General features: G+C 45.6%; 1 protein-coding gene across 1 annotated transcript in view; it reads left to right on the top strand.

The window, feature by feature from the left end:
• Nucleotides 1-21,232, top strand: part of LOC135199335 (metaxin-2-like) — a 33,436-nt gene extending 12,204 nt beyond the window's left edge. The window contains exons 2-7 of the mRNA XM_064227273.1: nucleotides 13,926-14,093; nucleotides 16,098-16,174; nucleotides 17,928-18,020; nucleotides 18,331-18,495; nucleotides 19,031-19,107; nucleotides 20,788-21,232. Of these exons, the coding sequence (XP_064083343.1) occupies nucleotides 13,926-14,093; nucleotides 16,098-16,174; nucleotides 17,928-18,020; nucleotides 18,331-18,495; nucleotides 19,031-19,107; nucleotides 20,788-21,028 (821 nt within the window). The 3' untranslated portion in view covers nucleotides 21,029-21,232. The remainder of the gene's footprint in view (nucleotides 1-13,925; nucleotides 14,094-16,097; nucleotides 16,175-17,927; nucleotides 18,021-18,330; nucleotides 18,496-19,030; nucleotides 19,108-20,787) is intronic.
• Nucleotides 21,233-21,282: the final 50 nt, after the last annotated feature.

Raw genomic sequence — 21,282 nt, 5'->3', positions numbered from 1 at the left:
GCCGCCAAGACCGAAGCGCTGGAGCAGAAGACTGGCGAGTGGCGTGCAGGACGACTCTCGCTAGGCAGTGGACGCTCGCAGCGACCAGCTGGCTGCTCGGGTTGACGTGACGGTCGCTGACCAGCCACGGGTTGAGGCGGAGGAAGGGGTCCCCGCGGTCGTCTGGTACCAGCGGCTCGACGCGCCGAGAGGACGCTCGCCGGTCTCACCGCGACAACGAGCCTAGCAGGTCACCTGACGCCGCTCCCATCGGGACCGGGCGGAGACGGTAACCAGCAACAGCTCGCCTGACGCTAGAGATCAGCGTCGACGTTCTCAGCCGAGCCTCGCCCAGGCGAGCGGCAAGGCTAGGCCTGCTGCTCGATCGCCACCGCGGGTTGACGATCAGCAGCAGCCCTCCAAGCACGCTGGTCCTGCCAGCGAGCTAGGGGGGAGCGTCAGGTCTGCCTCTCCTGTACCTTCAACCTCCTCGGGCTACACGGGAGGAGCGATGGGGTACCTATGAGTGATCACGAGAGGTGCGCCGCTCGCGATCCCGCTATGACGCCGTATGGACCAGGCACGGTTCTAGGACCGACCAGGACATACGCGCAAGTAGCTGGAGGCGACCGTCAGGGGTCTGCCGCTGTTCCTCTTCTGAAGGAGGAGTATCTCGGGATCTGTTCTTGTTGGAGGGACTGGACGGTCTACTCCGCAAGACACGGTTACTCCCGAGATACAGAGGAATTTGCAGAAGTCATTAAGCTGATTCGTCAGCATAATGACCTTGCAGAAGGATTGCCGCTCCCACCAGCAGAGCCCATGTCTCTGCTCGAGTCATTTTGGGCCCGAGAGGGAACCCAAAAACCGACGGTGGGTCTGCGCGATCGGAACTTGCCGATTCTGTCTCGAACCAGAGGTCTCTCGTCTCCGGACAAGAAGGCTCTCTCAGTTCTGGCCGGTCGATCAAGCTACTTCCACCTCCCTCTACTGCGACAGCGCGTTTCTACGTGTCTTCGGACACGTATTTGAATACTCCTTCAGTCCTCCTGAGAGGTTTCGACCTCGACGAGGACTGGAATGAGTCGGAGGACGGTATCGGCTCTCTCCTGTCAGGTGTCGATCAGCCCCACATAGACGACGTTCACAGTGGCGGCAGACCCTTACCTACAGTGAGAGTTCGTAACCCTCCGCGGGAAAACGTTTTCTCCGACGATAACGTTTTCCCAGACTCTGATGAGGCCATCGCCGCAAGGCGATGGCTGTTTCCTACTCTTCTCCAACTGCTAGTTCCACTGGGAAGGCGAGCGAGTAGTATCCAATTCCTCCCCCATTCCCTCTCTCCTTACGGTTACGAGGTGAAAGGGGAGGGATCCTACAGAGATTTCTCTGTAGGATCCCACGTTCAGGACTGCGCTACCGGGGGGACCCTCCGGGTACCGGGGGGACCTTCGGGCCCTACCTGACGTAAGCCCCGGTCGTGAGGAGGAATCCTGCCCCCATTCCTCGATTTCTACGGGAATCGAGAGGACCACCAGCGATATCGGACGAAATTCGGTGGGGGTTCGCAGACTGCTTAGAATTCTACGGAATTTCTAACGCATTCAGTCGATTCAGTTTTACGATCTCCAAAACACTTATGCGAGACCACGGTCCAAAGTGAGCGAGACGAGAATCCCCGATATACACGATAATCGGGAACCTCGCCTATGCTCGAATTCCTGGAATTCTAGCATTGGGAAGAAGACTGCTGCTGAAGAAATACCTCCACAGTAGGCGACCAACCTGGACTAGAGAAGATCGGACGGGAATATCCAGTTGGCTTGAAACTATCGTCTTAGTATTCTGTTCACCATTGAAGCTTTCCTTCGAGGAAGACTTCTCCTTCACTCTCTTTGATAGAGATCGAAGGTGGTCGATCTCCAATCCTTATTTTGTTTTCTTGAAAGAAAGAATTAGGATGGAGATCGTTGTTCAGAATCCTACAAATATACTACGTATATTAACCTCGCGACATGATTCTACTAAGCAGTTGAATTGTCCGAGGGGTAGGCGCATATCCTAGTTAATCTACGGATCGCGACTTATAAGAGAAGTATTCTAATTGAACTGCAACTCGGGGTTGCCTGCAACCTCCCAGGAGTTTTCAGTTTCAATTTTATCATACTTATGGTTTTTGTTCACGACAACACCATTTCAACTTTTATATTTACCGAAATTCGTTTCGCCTAAATATAATTGCTCGAGCATATCTTTTATGCTGGTAGTTCTAGCCGAACGCATTCCTTCGTGGAATAATGGATTACCTGGCAACTCAGGATGATGAGTCAGCGAGAGCTCAGGCTCAACTACTGCGTATTGAACTGCCTGATAGCAGCTCAGTATCAGCTGGGCCTCCGATATGCACGGTCATGTATGTCTCTCTCTGCCCTCTGCTTGATTGACTACCGAACCGTATCTCTGCCCAACAATCATGGACTTAGGTCTCTGATTAACGGGGAGTTCTCGCAATAATGAAGGACCATCTACTGCTGTGACGCTAGATTCCATCGCCTTCGACATTGCGAGAATTTTCAACAGAGATATCTCTTGGACTCTTTCATCTTTCTGTTTACCGCACGGTAACAGAAGTCTGTACAACTCTCCCGCTGCATCGCACTGCGATAATGCGAATGATTTTGCAGACATCTGAGTTTGTCTTCAAAATATCTCTTATTCGTAGGTGTACAATTGTTCATTGTTCAACCGAATTACGAGATGTGTCAGAAGACATCGCCTACTCTCCGACCTGACAGCTCTACTTCCAAATGTTCAGCCCATGAGAAGCAGTTCTTCAGGCGGCTTTCCCTGTGTTTTCATTACTGAAGAACGCCCCGCTTTCATTGCACTACGACTTCTCACCGGACAGCAATGAAATAGCGGTTAGCGTTTTCAGTCATTTGTAAGCACAGGTTATGAATCTTGAGAATCCTTCTCTCGATTCATCTGTGAAGACGTAGGTTGCATTCAATATCTACCTTCGTCTTCAACGGTACATAGTGTTGTTTCTCCTTAGCGAGATTCAACAACCATGAGATGTTTTACCTTCAGGGACCTCGGTCTCTAGAAGGCAATTGACTTTCGCCTGTTGGGCACATGCCTTAAGAGAATCATCACCTCGCTGTCCGGCATTGGTGACAAACAAAATACATTATTTGTTTGGTCTCTCGGCATAAACCCTTTAAAGGCGAAGGTCACGTGACTTACTCGGATGCTTTGACAACTTGCCTCCTACCGAACGCAGTCAGTCGGCAGCTGTCAGAGCGGCCGAGTCAGTTACGAACTACGCTGTTGACTTAGTTCGGTGTTACAGAGCAATCATTACTTCGTTTTAATAGCTTGTCACAGTACCCATACCATTGACACCCACCATGGAGTGTCGGTGTCCTATCCACTACCGAGAACTTCGCTGCATGGGGATAGGAGGATGCGAGAGACTTCGTGGCAAACGGACAGACCAGTATGGGTACTGGACATCACCGAAGTAGAGAAGAGGGATAGGTCATGCGACTATTTTCCTTCTTTTCCTCCTGAGGAACTGCAATGACTTCTCCTGCGAAGTCAAGCATCCAGGGGATGGGGATCCGTGACGCTCGATTTCGTACCGAACTTCGTAGCGAAGACTCAGAACCCTTCGGTCCCTGACGATTGGTTCGAGTCGTTCACAATCCCTCCCTAATGGATTTCACCGCCTTCGATGCGAAGGAGATGCTGCCTTGTCCGCAAGAACTTCTCCGTGGCGCAGTACTGAAGGCAGGGGTCTGGTCAACCAGACCACATGTTCCCTTCCTACCTTCTTGGGGATATTGCCCACAGGTCCTTGGATCTTTTTCCTTTTCCTTGGGACCCGTGGGTTGGTGCTCAACACGTTGTGTAGCGACCCAGATCCTCGCAGGCTGAACAGCATCGAGTCCTGGTGTGACCATAAGAATGGATGAGTGAATGAGAGTGTGACTGGCTCCTCTTCCCATCTTTTTCTTCCCCTCTACCTGTGGTTAGAGGGACACGGTCGTCACCCTGCTGGATAAGGACAAGATGCAGGTGAGCTACTCAACAGAGCCCCATCCTATCCCTTTCACTAGGGATAGGAGCGTATATCCACCACTTCTCCAACAAGGGGGAGGAAGTGGATGCCAGCTTGAGACAACCCATACTTTATGTAGCCTCTTGCAAACAGGAACAAGTTCTTGCTTGCTGGTACGAAGAGATACGCTTGCCTCTCTCTTAGTACTCGGCCCAGAGGAGGGGTCTGACCATTGATCCTGCGGTGCACACCCCGATCAATCGGACAGAGGCTTGGATCCCTCCCTCGCTCTTACGACCAGGGAGGCATTCCAGGGATGACGAACACCAGTCTGTTCATCAAAAGACTCAGATTCTCCCACCAAGAAGTTGAGTCTTCCTATTGTTAAAGGACCGATGGTTTGTATTACGTATCGGAACAAATGACAATTTGTCGAAAATTGCATTTTTCCTAACTATACAAACCATGAGGTCCTTTACATATAGTCCCTCCTCATAGCACCCCTCACTCTGCGTATTTTGCATGGGCCAAAAGCAAAAGTGATTTGTTTACCTCCCAGTCGCGCGGCGCGGCGACTGTCGGACAAGCAGTTAACTACCGTTCTCCCCTTGTTCGAAGCTTACGGACCGTTCCAGCTGCCGCTAGCTACTTCCTATTGTTAAAGGACCTCAGGGTTTGTATAGTTAGGAAAAATGCAATTTTCGACAAATTGTCATTTTTGGTCCAAACTCCAATTCCCCAATTTCACATGAGAGCTAGATCTAAAAACTGCAAAACAGTGATTCATCTACACCGTTTTGCCATGTTTAGCTTAGCCTCTGGGTGGTCAAATGTATTTTTCTGTGTTTAGTATATCTTAACCTAGGGCACTATAAATTAAAATAAATAAAAGGGGTGGGTTATGACTTAATATAACATAACCTAGGATGCCAGGTCCTTGCCTCCACCCCAAATCATATAAGCAGGTTGCCAGGTCCTTACTTGAATCATTGGGATGAGACTGAAAACCTCCAATAATCCCCACCTTAATCACAGTCATAATTTGCAGAAATGTCTTGGGGTTGTCAGAATACAACCTTGTATTTCACTCTTGTATTTTCCCCACCTAAAAAACCCAGTTTGTTCCGATACGTAATACAAACCCTCGGTCCTTTAACAATAGGAAGGTACTAGCGGCAGCTGGGACGGTCGTAAGCTTCGAACAAAGGGTGAGAACGGTAGTTAACTGCTTGTCCGATCGTGCGCGCGCCCGCGCGCCCCCCGAGAGGTGAAGAACCACTTTTGCTTTCGGCCGCGGGTGTGAAGGACGTGTTCGTCGTCGCTCTCTGCCCGCTTCATCGTCGTATGCTTTGTTTATATTGTGTTTTTTAACTAATGGTTTGGTTTGAACTTGAAAATGAAACTGTAAGTACACTGTTTTCATTTTCATTACTTAATTATGAATCAACATGGAGCTATCGCCGTAGAGACGGCGATTTCCGTCTCTTTCATGAATTGAACCTTGAATTATGTCTCGGTGGCCGAGGGCGGGCGCACTCGCGCCGAGTCATGTATTTGGGCGAAAGTGTGTAATTGAAAGATGTAAGTACGCTTTTCATTATATTTTTGCCCTGTGCGTTCGTTTGCCGAGAGCTTGATTGCGCTCGGCAAGAGCCTCTTATTTTGTATGAATAGAATCAATGAAAGTGGATTCGCAATGCAGTTTTCTTTTCATTTTCATTTATTAATTGCATCAAATTTAATTTTGGATCAATTTCCGCTCTTGCCCGGGAATTGGTCCTTACGATTTATTGCTGTGAAAGTGAAAATAGCAAGTGCAGTATTGTTCATTTTCATATAGTATATTTATGATAGCATCATATTATTATGGATCAAGTTTCCGCTCTTACCGGAATTGATTTTTCCCTCTTTAAGTTCTATGAAGTGAATCGCAAGTGCAGTATTCTGTTCATTGTCATTTTACTTTTCACTGCTGTGCGGGGTAGGGGAAGCGAAGGTCTGCCAGGAAGTCGTCGGAAAGCTCTCCGCGATCCCTCCCTTGGTATCCGATTCTTCGTCTTCTTTCCTGCCCCCCCGCTCAGCTTCCTCGTATTTTGTTTTTGGGGTCTTCCTTCCGTTCGGGGTGGGGCATGTCTCCCCCCCCCCGTGCGTGAGGGAACCCCTCTTACTAATCTGTCTGTGCTACCGCAGGTGCTACAGCCGTGGGAGACGACCTTGGACAGGTATGGACCACTGCGGCTGCAGGGCGTGCCTAGCATCCACGATCTGCTGCAGAGTCTAGCGAGGTCTGGGGCGGTGACCTTGGAGTGGTCTCCACTACAACCTTCAACGGCCGCTTATGCTGCTTCCCCCCACCCCCCGCTGGTCTACACTCCCCATGCTGTGTCGGTGACGCCGTCTGCCGACTTCTAGGGCCGGTCGCCGCCGTACCGAGGAGGGGTATGCCGCCGCCGCCTGTGTTTTCTTCGTGTTGCCTGCCCCAGACTTCCGCTGTTCCAGCAGCTCGCCCCTGGACCGGCCGCCAGTACCACGCTGGCTGCCGATGATTCTACGAGGCGATGGCTGGGCCTGCCGTACCTGTCGCTGATGTGGTTCCCGCTACTGGCTTGGCTGTCCCTTCTGTGTTTACCGCTGCCGCTGTTCCTGCCGCTCCTGAGCTGGTTGCTGTTCCTGTCGCTCCATGGTTCCTGCGCCTGTCCATGCTGGTCCTGCCCATGGTGTTTTTTCTTACCCAGTCCAGGTCCTTCCGGACAGGTGCAGTCGGGCCGTGTTGCTTCGGCAATAGGCCCGACTCCCCGGCCTGGATGGAGGACCTGACGGACTGTCCTGCGTGAGCTGACGAAGAAGAGAAGGTGTCATCTTCGTCTTCGTTCTGTTGCTGCCTCTTCCCCTTCGACTTCTAAGGCCCATAAGCCGAAGAAGAAGAAGGCTGCCTCCCCCCCCACCCCTAAGAACGTCTCTTTGGGAACTTCTAAGGGCCCGGCGTCCCACCTCGGGGGGTCGGGATGGGGGGTCCTTCTGCTGGTCCTCCTGCTCCTTCGGGAGCGGGGCCCGTCTCCCCTTCCGTAAGGAAAGAGATAGACGGGACCAGAGGAGTATCGGTTAGCCTCTGGTACTTCCTCGCCTGGTGCTAGCAGGCGATGCGCTACCCGCCAGGTTCCGGCTCGGTCTCTCGTTCGTGGGAGATCCGAGTGTACGCTCTCCCTCGGGCGAGACCGTGCAGCAAAAGTTTCGGCCCGCCAGAGTTCGCTCGGCGCCAAGACCACGGCACGGAGCAGAAGGCTGGCGAGAAACCCGCTCAGGGTGACTCTCCGCCAGGCCAGCGGCCGCTCTCGCAGCGACCAGCTGGTAACCGGGTTTTGTTATTCCCCCTAAGAAGACTCCTTCGGGAACTTCGAAGGGCTCGTCACATTCCGGTGTGACGGGGGGGTCTTCTGCTGGTCCTCCTGTTCCTTCGGGAACGGGGCCCGTCTCCCCTTCTGAGAAGAAGAAGAAGACGGGGACCAAGGGTGTTGCTGGCTACCGCTGGTACACCCTCGCCTGGTCTTGGCAGCTCTGCTGCTAAGCCAGGTACCGGCTCGGTTTCTCGTCCGCGAGAAGTTCCGAGTGTACGATCTCCTTCGGGTGACCGTGCAGCCAAAGTTAAGACGCCATGAGTTCGCTCAGCGTCATGACCCGAGGCACGGAGCAGAAGACTGTCGAGAGCCGCTCAGGTGACTCTCGCCAGGCCAGCGGCCGCTCAATCGCAGCGACCAGCCGGTACCTCGGTGGACGTGACGGTCTCTGACCGGCCACGGGTTGAGGCTGGGAAGAGGTCCCCCAGGTCCCCTCGACCGACCGGTACAGCCTCGGCTGGTACCAGCGGTTTGACGTGCCGCCCCCGAGGACGCTCACGGTCTCACGGCGAAAGCGAGCTCTGCAGGTCACCTGACCGCCGCTCCCACAGGGACCGGTTGGGCGGATACGGTGACCAGCAGCAGCTCGTCTGACGCACGGGGGACCGGGGGTCGACGTGCTCAGTCGAGCCGCTCGCCACAGGTGAGCGGCACGGCCAGGCCTGCAGATCGATCCCCACCGCGGGTTGGTGATCGGCGGCTGCAGCCCCCCACGGCCGCAGCGAGCGGGGGGGGCAGCGTCAGGTCTGTCTCCCTTCCACTACCTTCAACTTCCTCGGGCTACACCGGGAAGAGCGAGTAGCTAGGAGTGATCGTGAGAGGTGCCGCCGCTCACGATCCCGTCACGACGCCGCACGTGCCACGTATGGTCTTAGGACCAACCAGGACGTACGCGCAAGTGATTGGAGGCGACGTCAGGGGGAGAGGGGGTAGCGTCAGTTCTGTCTCTCCGATACCTTCAACTTCCTCGGCATACGCCAGGAAGAGCGAGGTATATAGGAGTGATCGTGAGAGATGCGCCGCTCACGATCCCGTCACGACGCCGCACGTGCCAGGTTGGTCTTAGACCAACCAGGACGTACGCGCAAGTGATTGGAGGCAACCGTCAGGGATCTGTTGCTGGTCCTTCTTCTGAAGGAGGAGGGTCCTGGGAGCTGCTCTTGTTGGAGGGACTGGACGGTCCTACTCCTCAAGACGCTGTAACTTCCGAGAGATTCAGAGTAACTTTACCCAGGTTATTGCACTGATTCGTCAGCACAACGACCGGGGGGAAGGATCGCCGCTCCCACCAGCAGAGCCCATGTCTCTGCTCGAGTCGTTTTGGGGCCCGAGAGGGAACCCAAACCGACGGTGGGTATGCCGCGATCGGAGCTTGCCGATTCTGTCTTGAACCAGAGTCTCTCGTCTCCGGACAAGAAGGCTCTCTTAGTTCTGGACGGTCGATCAAGCTACTTCCACCTCCTATACTGCGACAGCGGCGTTTCTACGTGTCTTCGGACACCGTATTTAAATACTCCTTCGGTCCTCCTGAGAGGTTTCGACCTCGACGAGGACTGGAATGAGTCGGAGGACGGTATCGGCTCTTTCCTCCTGTCAGGTGTCGATCAGCCCCACCCAGACGACGTTCACAGTGGCGGCAGACCCTTACCTACAGTGAGAGTTCGTAACCCTCCCTCGGGAAAACGTTTTCTCCTGACGATACGTTTTCCCAGACTCTGAGAGGCCATCGCCGCAAGGCGATGGCTGCTCCTACTCTTCTCCAACTGCTAGTTCCACTGGGAAGGCGAGCGAGTATCCAATTCCTCCCCCCATTCCCCCTCCCTCTCTCCTTACGGCTACGAGGGAAAGGGGAAGGATCCTACAGAGATTTCTCTGTAGGATCCCACGTTGGGGACCTGCGCTACCAGGGGGGGTGGGACCTTCGGGTCCTACCTGACGTAAGCCCCGGTCCGTTGAGGAGGGATTCTGCCCCATTCTCGATTTCTACGGGAATCGGAGAGGACCACCAGCCGATATCGTTTGACGAATTCGGTGGGGGTTTCGCAGACTGCTTAGAATTCTACGGAATTTCTAGCGCATTCAGAGTGTTAGAGTTTCTTACGATCTCCAAACACTTAGGCTAGACCACGGTCCAAAGTGAGTGAGACGAGAATCCCCGATATGTTACACGATAATCGGGAACCTCGCCTATGCTCGAATTCCTGGAATTTCTAGCATTAGGAAGAAGACTGATGCTGAAGAAGACTATCTCACAGTAGGCGACCAACCGTGTGGAATAGAGAAGAACGGACGGGAATATCAGTTTGGCTGGAACTATCGTCTTAGTATTCTGTTCACCATTGAAGCTTTCCTTCGAGGAAGACTTCTCCTTCACTCTCTTTAATAGAGAACGAAGGTGGTCGATCTCCAATCCTTATTTTGTTTTCTTGAAGGAAGGATTTAGGATGGAGATCGTTGTTCAGAATCCTACAAATATATACGTATATTAACCTCGCGATCATGATTCTGCTAAGCAGTTGAATGGTGCCGAGGGGTAGGCGCATATCCTGGTTATTCTACGGATTGCGACTTAGACGAAAAGTATTCTAATGAACTGCAACCCGGGTTGCCTGAACTCCCAGGAGTTTCCAGTTTCAATTTTATATACTTATGGTGTTGTCACAACAACACCATTTAAGCTTTTATATTACCGAAATTCGTTTCGCTTAAATATAATTGCTCGAGCATATCTTTTTATGCTCGGTGGTTCTAGCCGAAACGCATTCCTTCGTGGAAAGGATTACTTGGCAACTCAGGATGACGACGTCAGCGACAGCTACTGCGTATTGAATTGCCCGAGGCATTTCAGTATCAGCTGCCGCTTTGAGATAGACGGTTGTTTATGTCTTTCTCACCTGCTTTGATTGAATAACAACCGTATCTCTGCCAAACAATCACGGACTTAAGTCTCTGATTAACGGGGATTCTCGCATACATGAATGACCATCTACTGCTGTGAAACGCTAGTATTCATCGTCTTCGGTATTGCGAGGAATTTTAAACAGAGATATCTATTCGAACTCTCATCTTTCTGTTTACCGCACGGTTAACAGAATTCTGTAATAGTCTCTTGCTGGCATCGTATCCCGATAATGCGAATGATTTTTGCGGAATCTGAGTTTGTCCTCAAAATTTCTTGTATTCGGAGGTGTACAATTGTTCATTGTTCACCCCGGATTAGCGATGTATTGAAAGACATCGCCTACTCCCACACCTGCCAGCTCTACTTCCAACGTTCAGACCATGAGAAGCAGTTCTTCAAGCGGCTCTCCCCTGTGTTTCATTACTGAAGAACGCCCCCGCTTTCATTGCACAACGGACAGCAATGAAATGGCGGTTAGCGTTTTCAGTCATTTGTAAGCACAGGTTTAGAATCTTGAGATTCCTTCTCTCGATTCAGCTGGAAGACGTAGGTTGCATTCATTGCCTACCTTCGTCTTCAACGTTCACCATAGTGTTGTTTTTTCTCCTTAAGCTGAGATTCAACGTCTATGAGATTTTTCTTGCCATCAGGGACCTCGGTCTTTTGAAGGCAATTGACTTTCGCCTTTTTGAGCTTATGCATTAAGAGAATCATCGCCGCGCCGTCCGGCATCGGTGACTAACAAATATTTTATTTGTTTTTGGTCTCTCAGCATAACTCTTTAAAGGGCGAAGGTCACGTGACTTACCCGGATGCTTGGACAACTTGCCTCTACTGATTCCGAACCAGTCAGTCGGCAGCTGTCAGAGCGCAGAGTCAGTTACGAACTATGCTGTGGACTTAGTTCGGGTTGTTCCAGAGCAATCATTACTTCGTCTTAATAGCTTGTCAGTATGAGTACTGTACATAACCAAGGTCGAGAAGAGGGATAGGTCATACGACTATTCCCTTCTTTTCGTCTTAGGTAACTGCATGACTTCTCTGAGAAGTCAAGCACAAAGGGATGGGGATTTGTGACGCTCGATTTCGTACCGATCTTCGTAGCGAAGACTCAGAACCCTTCGGTAACTGCGATTGGTTCGAGTCCTTCACAATCCACCCTAACCCGCCCTAAATGGACTTCACCGCCTACGATACGAAGGCTATGCTGCTTTGTCCTGTGAAGGTTGCGGACGGAGCTGTCTGAAGAAACTCGACACCCAGGATGAGTGTGGACGCCTCTTCATCATTCTCTCGCGTTCCGCAAGAACTTCTCCGTGGCGCAGGTAATGAAGGCAGGCGCCTGGTCCAACCGGACCGCATGCACCTCCTTCTACCTTCAGGATATTGCCCACAGTTCCTTGGATCTTTTTCCTTGGGAAACCGTGGTGGTTGCTCAACACGTTGTGTAGTTAAAACCCAGACCCTCGCAGGCGTGAACAGCATCGAGTCCTGGTGTGACGTAAGAATGGATGAGGAATGAGAGTGTGACTGGCTCCTCTTCCCATCTTTTTCTTCCCTCTACTTTGGGTAGAGGGACACGGTCGTCACCCTGCTGGGTAAGGACGAGATGCAGGTGAGCTACTCAATAGAGCACCATCCTATCCCTTTCAGTAGGGATAGGAGTAAATATCCACCACTTCCTCCAACAAGGGGGAGGAAGTGGATGCCAAATTGAGACAAACCCATCATTTTATGATTGTCCTCTTGCAAACAGGAACAAGTTCTTGCTTGCTGGTACGAAGAGATACGCTTGCCTCTCTCTTAGTACTTGGCCCAGAGGTCTGACCATTGATCCTGCGGTGCACACCCCGATCAATCGGACAGAGGTTTGGATCCCTCCCTTGCTCTTACGACCAGGGAGGCACTCCAGGGTTGGACGAACACCAGTTTATTGTTCACCAAAAAGACTCAGATTCCTCCCACCAAGAAGTGAGTCTTCCTATTGTTAAAGGACCGAGGGCTTGTATTACGTATCGGAACAAATGACAATTTGTCGAAAATTGCATTTTTCCTAACTATACAAACCTGAGGTCCTTTCTTGTACATATAGTCCCCCCTCCTATGCCACCCCCGCCTCACTCTGCAAACTTTTTGTGCATGGGTCCTAAAGCAAAAGTGATTCTTCACCTCTGGGCGCGCGCGGGCGCGCGCACGATCGGACAAGCAATTAACTACCGTTCTCCCCTTGTTCGAAGCTTACGACCGTCCCAGCTGCCGCTAGTTACCTTCCTATTGTTAAAGGACCTCAGGTTTGTATAGTTAGGAAAAAATGCAATTTTCGACAAATTGTCATTTCCCAGTGTGGTCCCCATTAATGCAGGATATAAGAAGGTTAAGTCTCTCCAAAATTAGGGCTCCCTAGTAATTTGCTTCCAAAATGAATGGCAGAAACATTCAGAACACAATAAAACAGGAAAATCATACTTTCATTTCCAGAATATGATTAATGTGTACTGTAAAAATTTACCTTTTGTGGAAGTGAATGTGGGAAATGTTAAAACACTTAAAATGATGCAAATTAGTCAGAACAACCCAAGGAACTAGTTACGGCTTTTAGAACAAAAATGTTATGTACTTAGGACTGAAGCCAGTTTTTTTAAACACAAAGAATCACGGGGAAACAAAGCAACTGGCTTGGAAGGAGAGCAAAAGCGTCTAGTCTCCAAGGCGGTCAAAGAAAGACAATTGTGTCACAAGGTGCTTGCTTGGTCGACGACCAACGTCCACCTCGTATACGCATGAGTTGCCTGATCTCACAGATTCCTTGCTATACAATCTTTGATTGTTTTAACTGGTTTCCAGCTGGTGCAAGAAGGTTTATCCTATTGTTAAGAGCTCAATACAAATTGATTACAAATTTGACATTTTTCAAGCAATGAAAAAATTCCAAAGTCCTGCATAACTTGAAACAAAAAACAAGTGGGTTTCGGGATTGTTCATATAAATATATTTCCCCATGAAAATAGCAACACATACAAAGTACACTAGCAGTCTTTATCCACATTGCATGGAAAAAAAAAAAGCCATTCAGAACTGCTCCCATGACCATCAAAGCATAGATGAAGAACTTGGAAAAAAGTTCAAATATATAAAAACTTTCATGGGTAAATAATGTGGCAACACTGTCATTTCCATATTAAGCATGTTAAGGAGACTTATAAACAAAACACAGCACAAAAACTCCAACTTGTTCATATACAAATACGAGCCTTAACTTCTTCACATAGGATTTAGCTAAGAATACAAGCCTGAAATAGCCATTCAATTTTACTAACAAGATAGATAACTACCAACAGGTACGGGGAACCCCATCCACCTGTGGAGTGCAGACTGACAGTTATGTGAGGTTCCCCCTTACCTGTCTGTAGTTACCGTAACTACCTTGTCAATAAACTTGGGTGGCTGTTTCCAGTCTACAGTCAAAGCTAAATCCCATGTAAAGAACTATTAAAATTTTCCATATTTCGTACTGGTATTAAGGGGAAATACTATCTTATTTTAAATTGAATTTGTTTGTAATTAAAAAGTGTTTTACCTCTTACAGCACAGGAGCCGTGGCCAAATGACGTCAAGCTATTTCAGCAGTATGAAGTTGAACAAATTTTGTTGCCAGACAATGCCAATTGTTTGGCTGTGCAGGCTTTCCTCAAGATGTGTCACTTGAACTTCACCTTGGATATGAGAGGGAATGCTGAGCACATGTCCCCCAGTGGTGAGTCAACTCTCAGTGATTGTCAGTTTCTGTTCAGGAATGTTTCGAGTTACAGTCCAGTGAAGATGGGATTCTTGCGTATTTGCAGACTACCAAACTATTAGAAGCGTGGTATAAATGAGGCTGTTACCTATTAGAAATGTAGTATGAGTGAGGATGCTGCCTATTAGAAGCTTGATGTAAATAGGCTGGTACAGTACTACCTATTAGAAGTGAAATTAGAAGAGTTGTTGCCTGCCAGCAGTTAGTTAAGTATGTATACAGGGAGGCAAGTTGCTGCTGCACTCCGGAACATGCATTTGATTGCGGCACTAACCTTTGTAACTGTTGTGAGGCAGATATTGTAATCATTCTTTTCATCGTTATGTCAAGGACTGCCCTCTGGGTAATTAGAAGTAGACAGTTATTAAAGAAGACTTTCTGACCAGAGTCCTCATATCATCTCTCAACTGGCAGTAAACTAGTCACTTTCATCAAGAACTTTTAAAGAATTGGAAGGTAAATGGGAGTGGAAGTTCCCATTTTCTCATCCCACACTTCTAGTCAATGTAAGATTTCATTTATGTTCTTTGCAGTATCCCTTCAGCCCCTAGTCGCAACCCCTTTCACTCCTGTTACTTTACTACCTTCTTTCAAATTCTCTTCCGTCTTTCTTTCAACCTTCTCTGAACAATTGTTTCATAGTGCAACGGCTGAGTTTTCCTCCTGTCACACTTTTAAAACTTTTACTCTCAATTTCCCTCTCAGCTCTTCCTGACCTCATAGGTTCCAGTGCTTTGACTAGATTTTATTCCATTCAGCTTCTTAGTTACACAGGGTCTTTTGACATAGAACTTGATGACCCAAAAATATTCAACAGATGTTATTTATAAATGCATGGCTGGTGGCCAAATAAATTAATGTACGTAGTACCAGGAAGCTCTTTATGGATTGTTTTTAGGAATGCTAAACTTCTCAATAATCACCAGTAGTATCATGTTTTCCTAGTTTTCCTTATTTACAAAGTTAAGAGCTTCTCAAATTCCCCAGCTGATTCAGGTCTTTGTCTGTGGCCATTCTCCTTGCACTCCAAGCAGCCGTTAACCTTTCATTTCAGTATATACTTACTTCTCATTTCCCCTTCTGGTAAACAAATTTTATTCCTGCAGATGACAGTTTGAAAACAAGAAAATGACAAATTGACTGGAAGAAGACTTGGTCAGGAACTCATGTTAGAGGAAGAGGGATCCTTTTGAAGAAGTAGTTCTGTAATCAACTTCTCATTAATTTGTTATAGATGGCAATTCTTCCTTAGCTGTAGTTTATATTGGTGGTTCAAGCTGATACAATGTCATTCATCCAAGTACTGTACATTTGTGTGAAAGTCTTGATGTAAAATTTACCTTATTTTATGCATTGGTGTAGTAACCAGTAAAAGTCCTACTCAGTTGTGGGAATGCTGTTAAACAGATCCAAATGGGGTAGAACCCCATTGATTTTGTTGGTTTATTGAGTTTAATTCAGCTGAAGTTCATTGAATAAGGCCCTGTGACTCTCTGTTAAGGTTTTGTCATGGGGCTGGCAACCAAATAAAGAAAAATCAGTGATTAGAAACATGCAGCATATCTTGAAAATTCAGCTTAGAGTGGTAATGACAACTGAGAAGCAACAAAATGAGTATTTAAGCTACTTTATGGTATCAGCTGCCAGAATGTGTAGATCATCACAAAGTATTGGGATTCTGTAGGTGTTGACATTTGGAATTTAGCCTTCCTTCCCCTGTCAAACAAATGGTTAATGCTAGTATTTGTGACAAGAACCAGGCTTAAATAAAACTTGCAACAAACTTGAGACCAGGAACTTAAAAATATGAGTAACCAGCCATTGCCAGATAATACCAAAATGGATTGTGGAATGGCAGGTTTATTTGTCTCGTAATGCAAAGATTATTGTAGAAATAATGCAGGTTTTAATGAATACTTTTAACACATTTCTATCATACTTTTTTCCTATTTTGTTTTACAGGCAGAGTACCATTCATAAAAGCAGGGGCATTTGTGGTAGCTGAGCTTGATCCAATAGTTGCGTTCGTGTCAAATAAGGTATGTGTCTTGGTAGCAGTGTTATCACAGCGCCATGAGCTGTATGGTAGGTTTGAAGCTTCGCCTCATTCCCCATGTACTTTGCATTTTGCCCTTTTATCTGCTCCTTTTAGTCTCCCTGTAACTTGTGCAGCTTTGTCCAAATTGTATTTTTCATCCCCCATTTGAGAAGTTCCTTTTAGCCAACCATATGTGAAAATGGAAAGTTGACTCAGTAGGCTGATTAAAATATGATAGGTTCTGTAACAATTTTTATAGTTTTTTTTCTATTAACTGAAGATTATGATCAATAAAAAAAAATTGGTTTTTCTTTAAGTTGAGCTGATGGAGTCTGAATTTAAACAGATATTTACACCTCACCTCTCAAAAGAAACATCATATTCTGTAAGAGAGAAGTCACTGACTGTCTTAGCATGCTAAAATTTGTTTTTACAGGTTTTATTTTTACATGATTGAATTTTATTACACTATTTTTATATTTCACTACCATTATCATCACCACAATGAACTTACAGTTAAAGCACAGTAGAACCTAGTGCAATACATAAATGGTAATTATGATGGCGACAATGATAGGTAGGAAGGGGCATGGATCCAAAGGTTTACTGTATTCATTTTCATTAGGTCCCATCAGGTCAGATTACTCCCACTGGAGTAAATCTAGTTTTCCTGACCTTTATGTTTCCCAGAACCAAGGGTTTGTTTTCAGTCTTCTCAGACTTTGAAGAATATAAAGACCACAATGCAAGTCTATTCCTTGTACGTAGACACTGCAGAAGGATGAAAAAGTGCTTCAAAGTAAGAAGAGCTGTTAACTGAGCATGGCAGTGACACATTCCTCAGGAGATGAAGACAACCTACTCTGAAAAGTTTTTTTTTTTTTTTTTCTTTTATATATATATATATATATATTATATATATATATATATATGTAATATATATATATATTATAATATATATATATATATATATTATATATAATGTTATATATATCTATATATATATATATATATAATAGATATAGTATATATATATATATATATATATATATATATATATATATATATATATATATATATATATATATATATATATACATACACCATACCTCTTGCCAACAGCAGGTTTAGTCTTCATATGCAAGATATCTTTTTTTTATTTTTTTTTGCTTTATAGTACCTTATTGCAGGTGTAACTCTTAAAAGTTCCAAATTTGGTCTTCTTACAAGTTGTACGTAATACAGTACCATGCTCTCTGCCAGCTTGCTACATACTCTACTTTGTTGGGAAAATTCTGCCAGATAACCAGAGGTGCTTTAGAAATGTTAAGATCTTAGAAACTTCCCAGTCAGACATAAAAACTAACTAGAGATCTGCAACACTGACCAAGTATAAGGTAAACTGTGTTAAAAGTTCTACATATTATTCCATAAATACAGTTTGAACCTCTTATCTTATTACTAGTGGTCTTCCCTCAGCCACTACTGCAATTAGTTTTTCCTGCAGTTTGTGATGCGGTGAGTTTGAAAGATGTCCCTGAAGTAAGGGATATTCTCGGATATCTCATCTCCGAGAAAAACTCACTTTTATTGACTTGATCATTGGCTAACACCACACTGCACTGGCAATATAAATAAAATTAATGGTTTTATTTATGGATCAAATTATATCAAATTGTACTTGTAAGTACCCTGTAGTTAAATGTTTTGTTCTGTATCCTGGTTTCAACTATTTTGAACTTGTTCTTCCCAAGGGTGTATCACTCACAGAAGGCCTGGATACGACACAGAAAGCAGATATGCGTGCTTACATGTCGCTGGTTAGCAATGTGTTGGCAAATGCAGAGGTAATGTTTTATGCTTTTAATTGCATATACTTTTTTATTTCTAGTACATATACATTTCCATGTGAATGTAATTGTTGATGCAATGTTTAAAGATTTAAATAGTAATTGGTTTGACTTAGTTCATCCATTCTTACGACTGAAAATTTGAGAAATATGAATTAAATAGTATATTAATTTATAGCAAAGTATACTAGTATATAAAAGCAATATACACACAGTATATTAAATTCCTTTCCTTCTCTCTCTCTCATATCAGTGCTTTTCAAATTTGATTAGTGGTAGTAATAAAGCAACGTTCTCAATTCCACAGCTTTACATATCCTGGATTGACCAAGTCACTTATGAAGACGTAACAAGGCCAAGGTATGGGTCGGTCTATCCGTGGCCTATCAATCGAATCTTGACTCATCAGAAACGAAATCAAGTTTTGCGACGATTACGAGTCTTGGGATGGAAACAGAAGACACTGGAAGAAGTAAGTACTTGGCTTTTTATCTTTAGCTACAGAAAACCATTATACAGGCAGTCACCGGTTATCGTCGCCCACGGTTATCATTGATCAGGTTTTATGGCACTTGTCCAGCGCCGATGCATTCCTAACAGAGGCACCATTAACTGGTTCTCGGCACCAAAATCCAGTTATTGATGCCAATTAGCACTAAAAAGTGCCAATTTTTGGTTATTGGAGATTTTTTGGTGATGATCAAGCCATCAGAACGGAACCCCACCAATAACCAGGGACTGCCTGTACTGCATTTTAGAAATTTGTAAAGGTAGTGGTATTTATTTATTTGCAGAGTTTTTGGCATCCCAATTTAAAGTAACTGAAAATTAAAAGTTGGTCTTCATATTTTCAGTATTACTGGATTTTTATATATTTACTACTAGCATAGCCCTGAAAATTTGTAGTCCAAGACCCAAGTTCTTTAGGGCAGGTTGTGAATTTTAAAGTAAGTCACCTGATTATTATTATATTAAAAATAATGAAATACTCCGTCTCTACTTTGAAGGTTTACCAGGAAGTTGAACATTGTTGCAGCGCCCTCTCGGAACGTTTGGACAACCAGGAATTCTTCTTTGGGAAGAGGTAATACAGTAGACAGGATTTTTTACATTTTCATTCTATGACAGATTTACTTGTTAAGGAGTTAGAAGTGAAATGGGTTACCTCCTCTTTTTTCTGTCATGCTGTTATACTGCCTGAACTTCCATCAGGTCTAGGTATTCAGTTATGCCATTTTTTAAACATTTAATGGCCTTTAGTGTAGGTCTTCAATTGATTTTCTAAATTACTATTTTCTCAAACCTCCATCCATTTTCTAGCCTCAGGACACCAGAATTCTCCGCTGCTATGTCATTCTTTAGTAAGACACCTCTGCTGTAATTGGGCCATGAATCTAACATTCTGTAGTCACACCTTTTTAAATCTCCTCAATTTTCCATAACATGGAATTGGGAGATTTTGAAAATTTTGGTGCAGGGCCAGAGAAGAGTGAGATCACATTATTTTAGGGATAAAGGTAGAGTGTACGTAGTGGATATTATCTCTTTCATGTGTACAATGCGGTAACCCCTCAAAGACTTGCAAGACTTTGAAAAATACTGATCTTTGCACAAGTAATAGGCTAGCCTTTGATATAATCTGAAAACAAACCCCTGTTTTTATAATGTCATTTGAGTTATTAATGTGTTAAATAAAAAATAAAGGACAGTAATAGAGTAGATCTTCGTTCAAAATTAAAATAGAGACAGATTAAAAGTCCCTTGCTTCTCTCTTTCAAGAGCACATCCTGTTGAGGAAGCCCAAAAATTTTATACTCATTGGTCTTTTTAAACTAAACATACTTTACTCTAAATGAGTATTTTATGGTGGGATTGCTTCTTTAATTCCTTTTAGGTAGATAGGTGATTTTCTTGTAACCCTGTTGAGCATTGCTCGATTAGTAGCTACATAGTGATGTACTTTGTGAAAATCATCACAGTTCACATCTACGCTGGATTTCTCCAGTGTGGGTGCCGGGTGCCTGGTCCAAGACTTCATCTGTGGTCTTTTCCTAGGAGTCTCTTGGTCCTCCCTTTGGTTGGCAACCAGCCACTTCATATCTACCATTTGTCCAACTGTTGACCATTGGGGTTACTGACCACATGCCTTGGCAAATGCCACTGAACATCACTCAAAAGGTTCTTTGCAGCATCCCTCAGCGTTTAAATTCTTGTCCGTTTCCTTTGATTTCTTAACTTTACATTTCTGCAATTTTCAAGTCTCCTTTCAGAATGAGTCCTCTGGATAAGCTGTGTCAGTCAAGAAGTGTATGAAACAGGGATATAAAATTTAGAACTGAGGCCCATTACTAGGACCTATAAAATCATTCAGCACAGAAAATAATGATGATTTAATTGATAAGATAGGGTGGAAGAGTGGAAAGAAAGATGAAGAGAATATGAATGGAGGTAAAGTAAATGGAGTTGTGGCAAAGGCTGAAGGGATGCTGTTAAGAACTTGAAGTAATGCCTGCAGTGCACCTTGTGAGGTGAACTGAAGGAACTCTTCCACCCCCATGGGGTTAGAAGTAAGTGTGTGTGTGTGTGTGTGTGTGTGTGTGTGTGTGTGTGTGTGTGTGTGTGTGTGTGTGTGTGTGTGTGTGTGTGTGTGTGTGTGTGTGTGTGTGTGTGTGTGGGCTTTGTTAAACTACTTCATTAATAATGAGACTGAGCATCCTCCATCTTTTGTATAATCCTAAAGATCTAATCTCCTTTTCAATTTCAGACCAACAGAATTGGATGCTCTGGTGTTTGGCCACCTGTTCACACTTCTCACAACCCCTCTGCCGGATAACCGGCTCGCTACAATAGTCAGATCTTTTGCGAACCTCGTTAAGCTCTGTCAGGTCATCGAGAGAGATTTTTTCGAGAGAAATAACGGTGGCAGCAGCAGTGGCAATGGAGAAGGCGACTATGATAAGTTGGAAGACTTAAACCAGGTCCCCATTGAAGCAGGTTCCATGTAGATAACTAATGTGATTATCCAAGAAATTTATCTGTCCATAAACATTGTAAATACAAAATAGAGGTTTCCAATTGGTTGAGTACATAATAAGGCTTCCATTATTGCACATTTGTATAGATATGTTGTTGCTACAAGACTCTAGATACATGTTGAGAAATTCTAGGCCACCTGTTACACACAGATAAATATATATATATCATTAGTACAGGCAGTTTCGTTGTCTCCCCCCCCGGAATTTATTGGTTATGTAAAATG

This window comes from Macrobrachium nipponense, chromosome 25 (genome assembly GCF_015104395.2).
Source record: "Macrobrachium nipponense isolate FS-2020 chromosome 25, ASM1510439v2, whole genome shotgun sequence".
Taxonomy (NCBI): domain Eukaryota; kingdom Metazoa; phylum Arthropoda; class Malacostraca; order Decapoda; family Palaemonidae; genus Macrobrachium; species Macrobrachium nipponense.
Note: the sequence above shows the minus strand (reverse complement) of the source record. Positions and strands in the feature narration are given on the sequence as shown.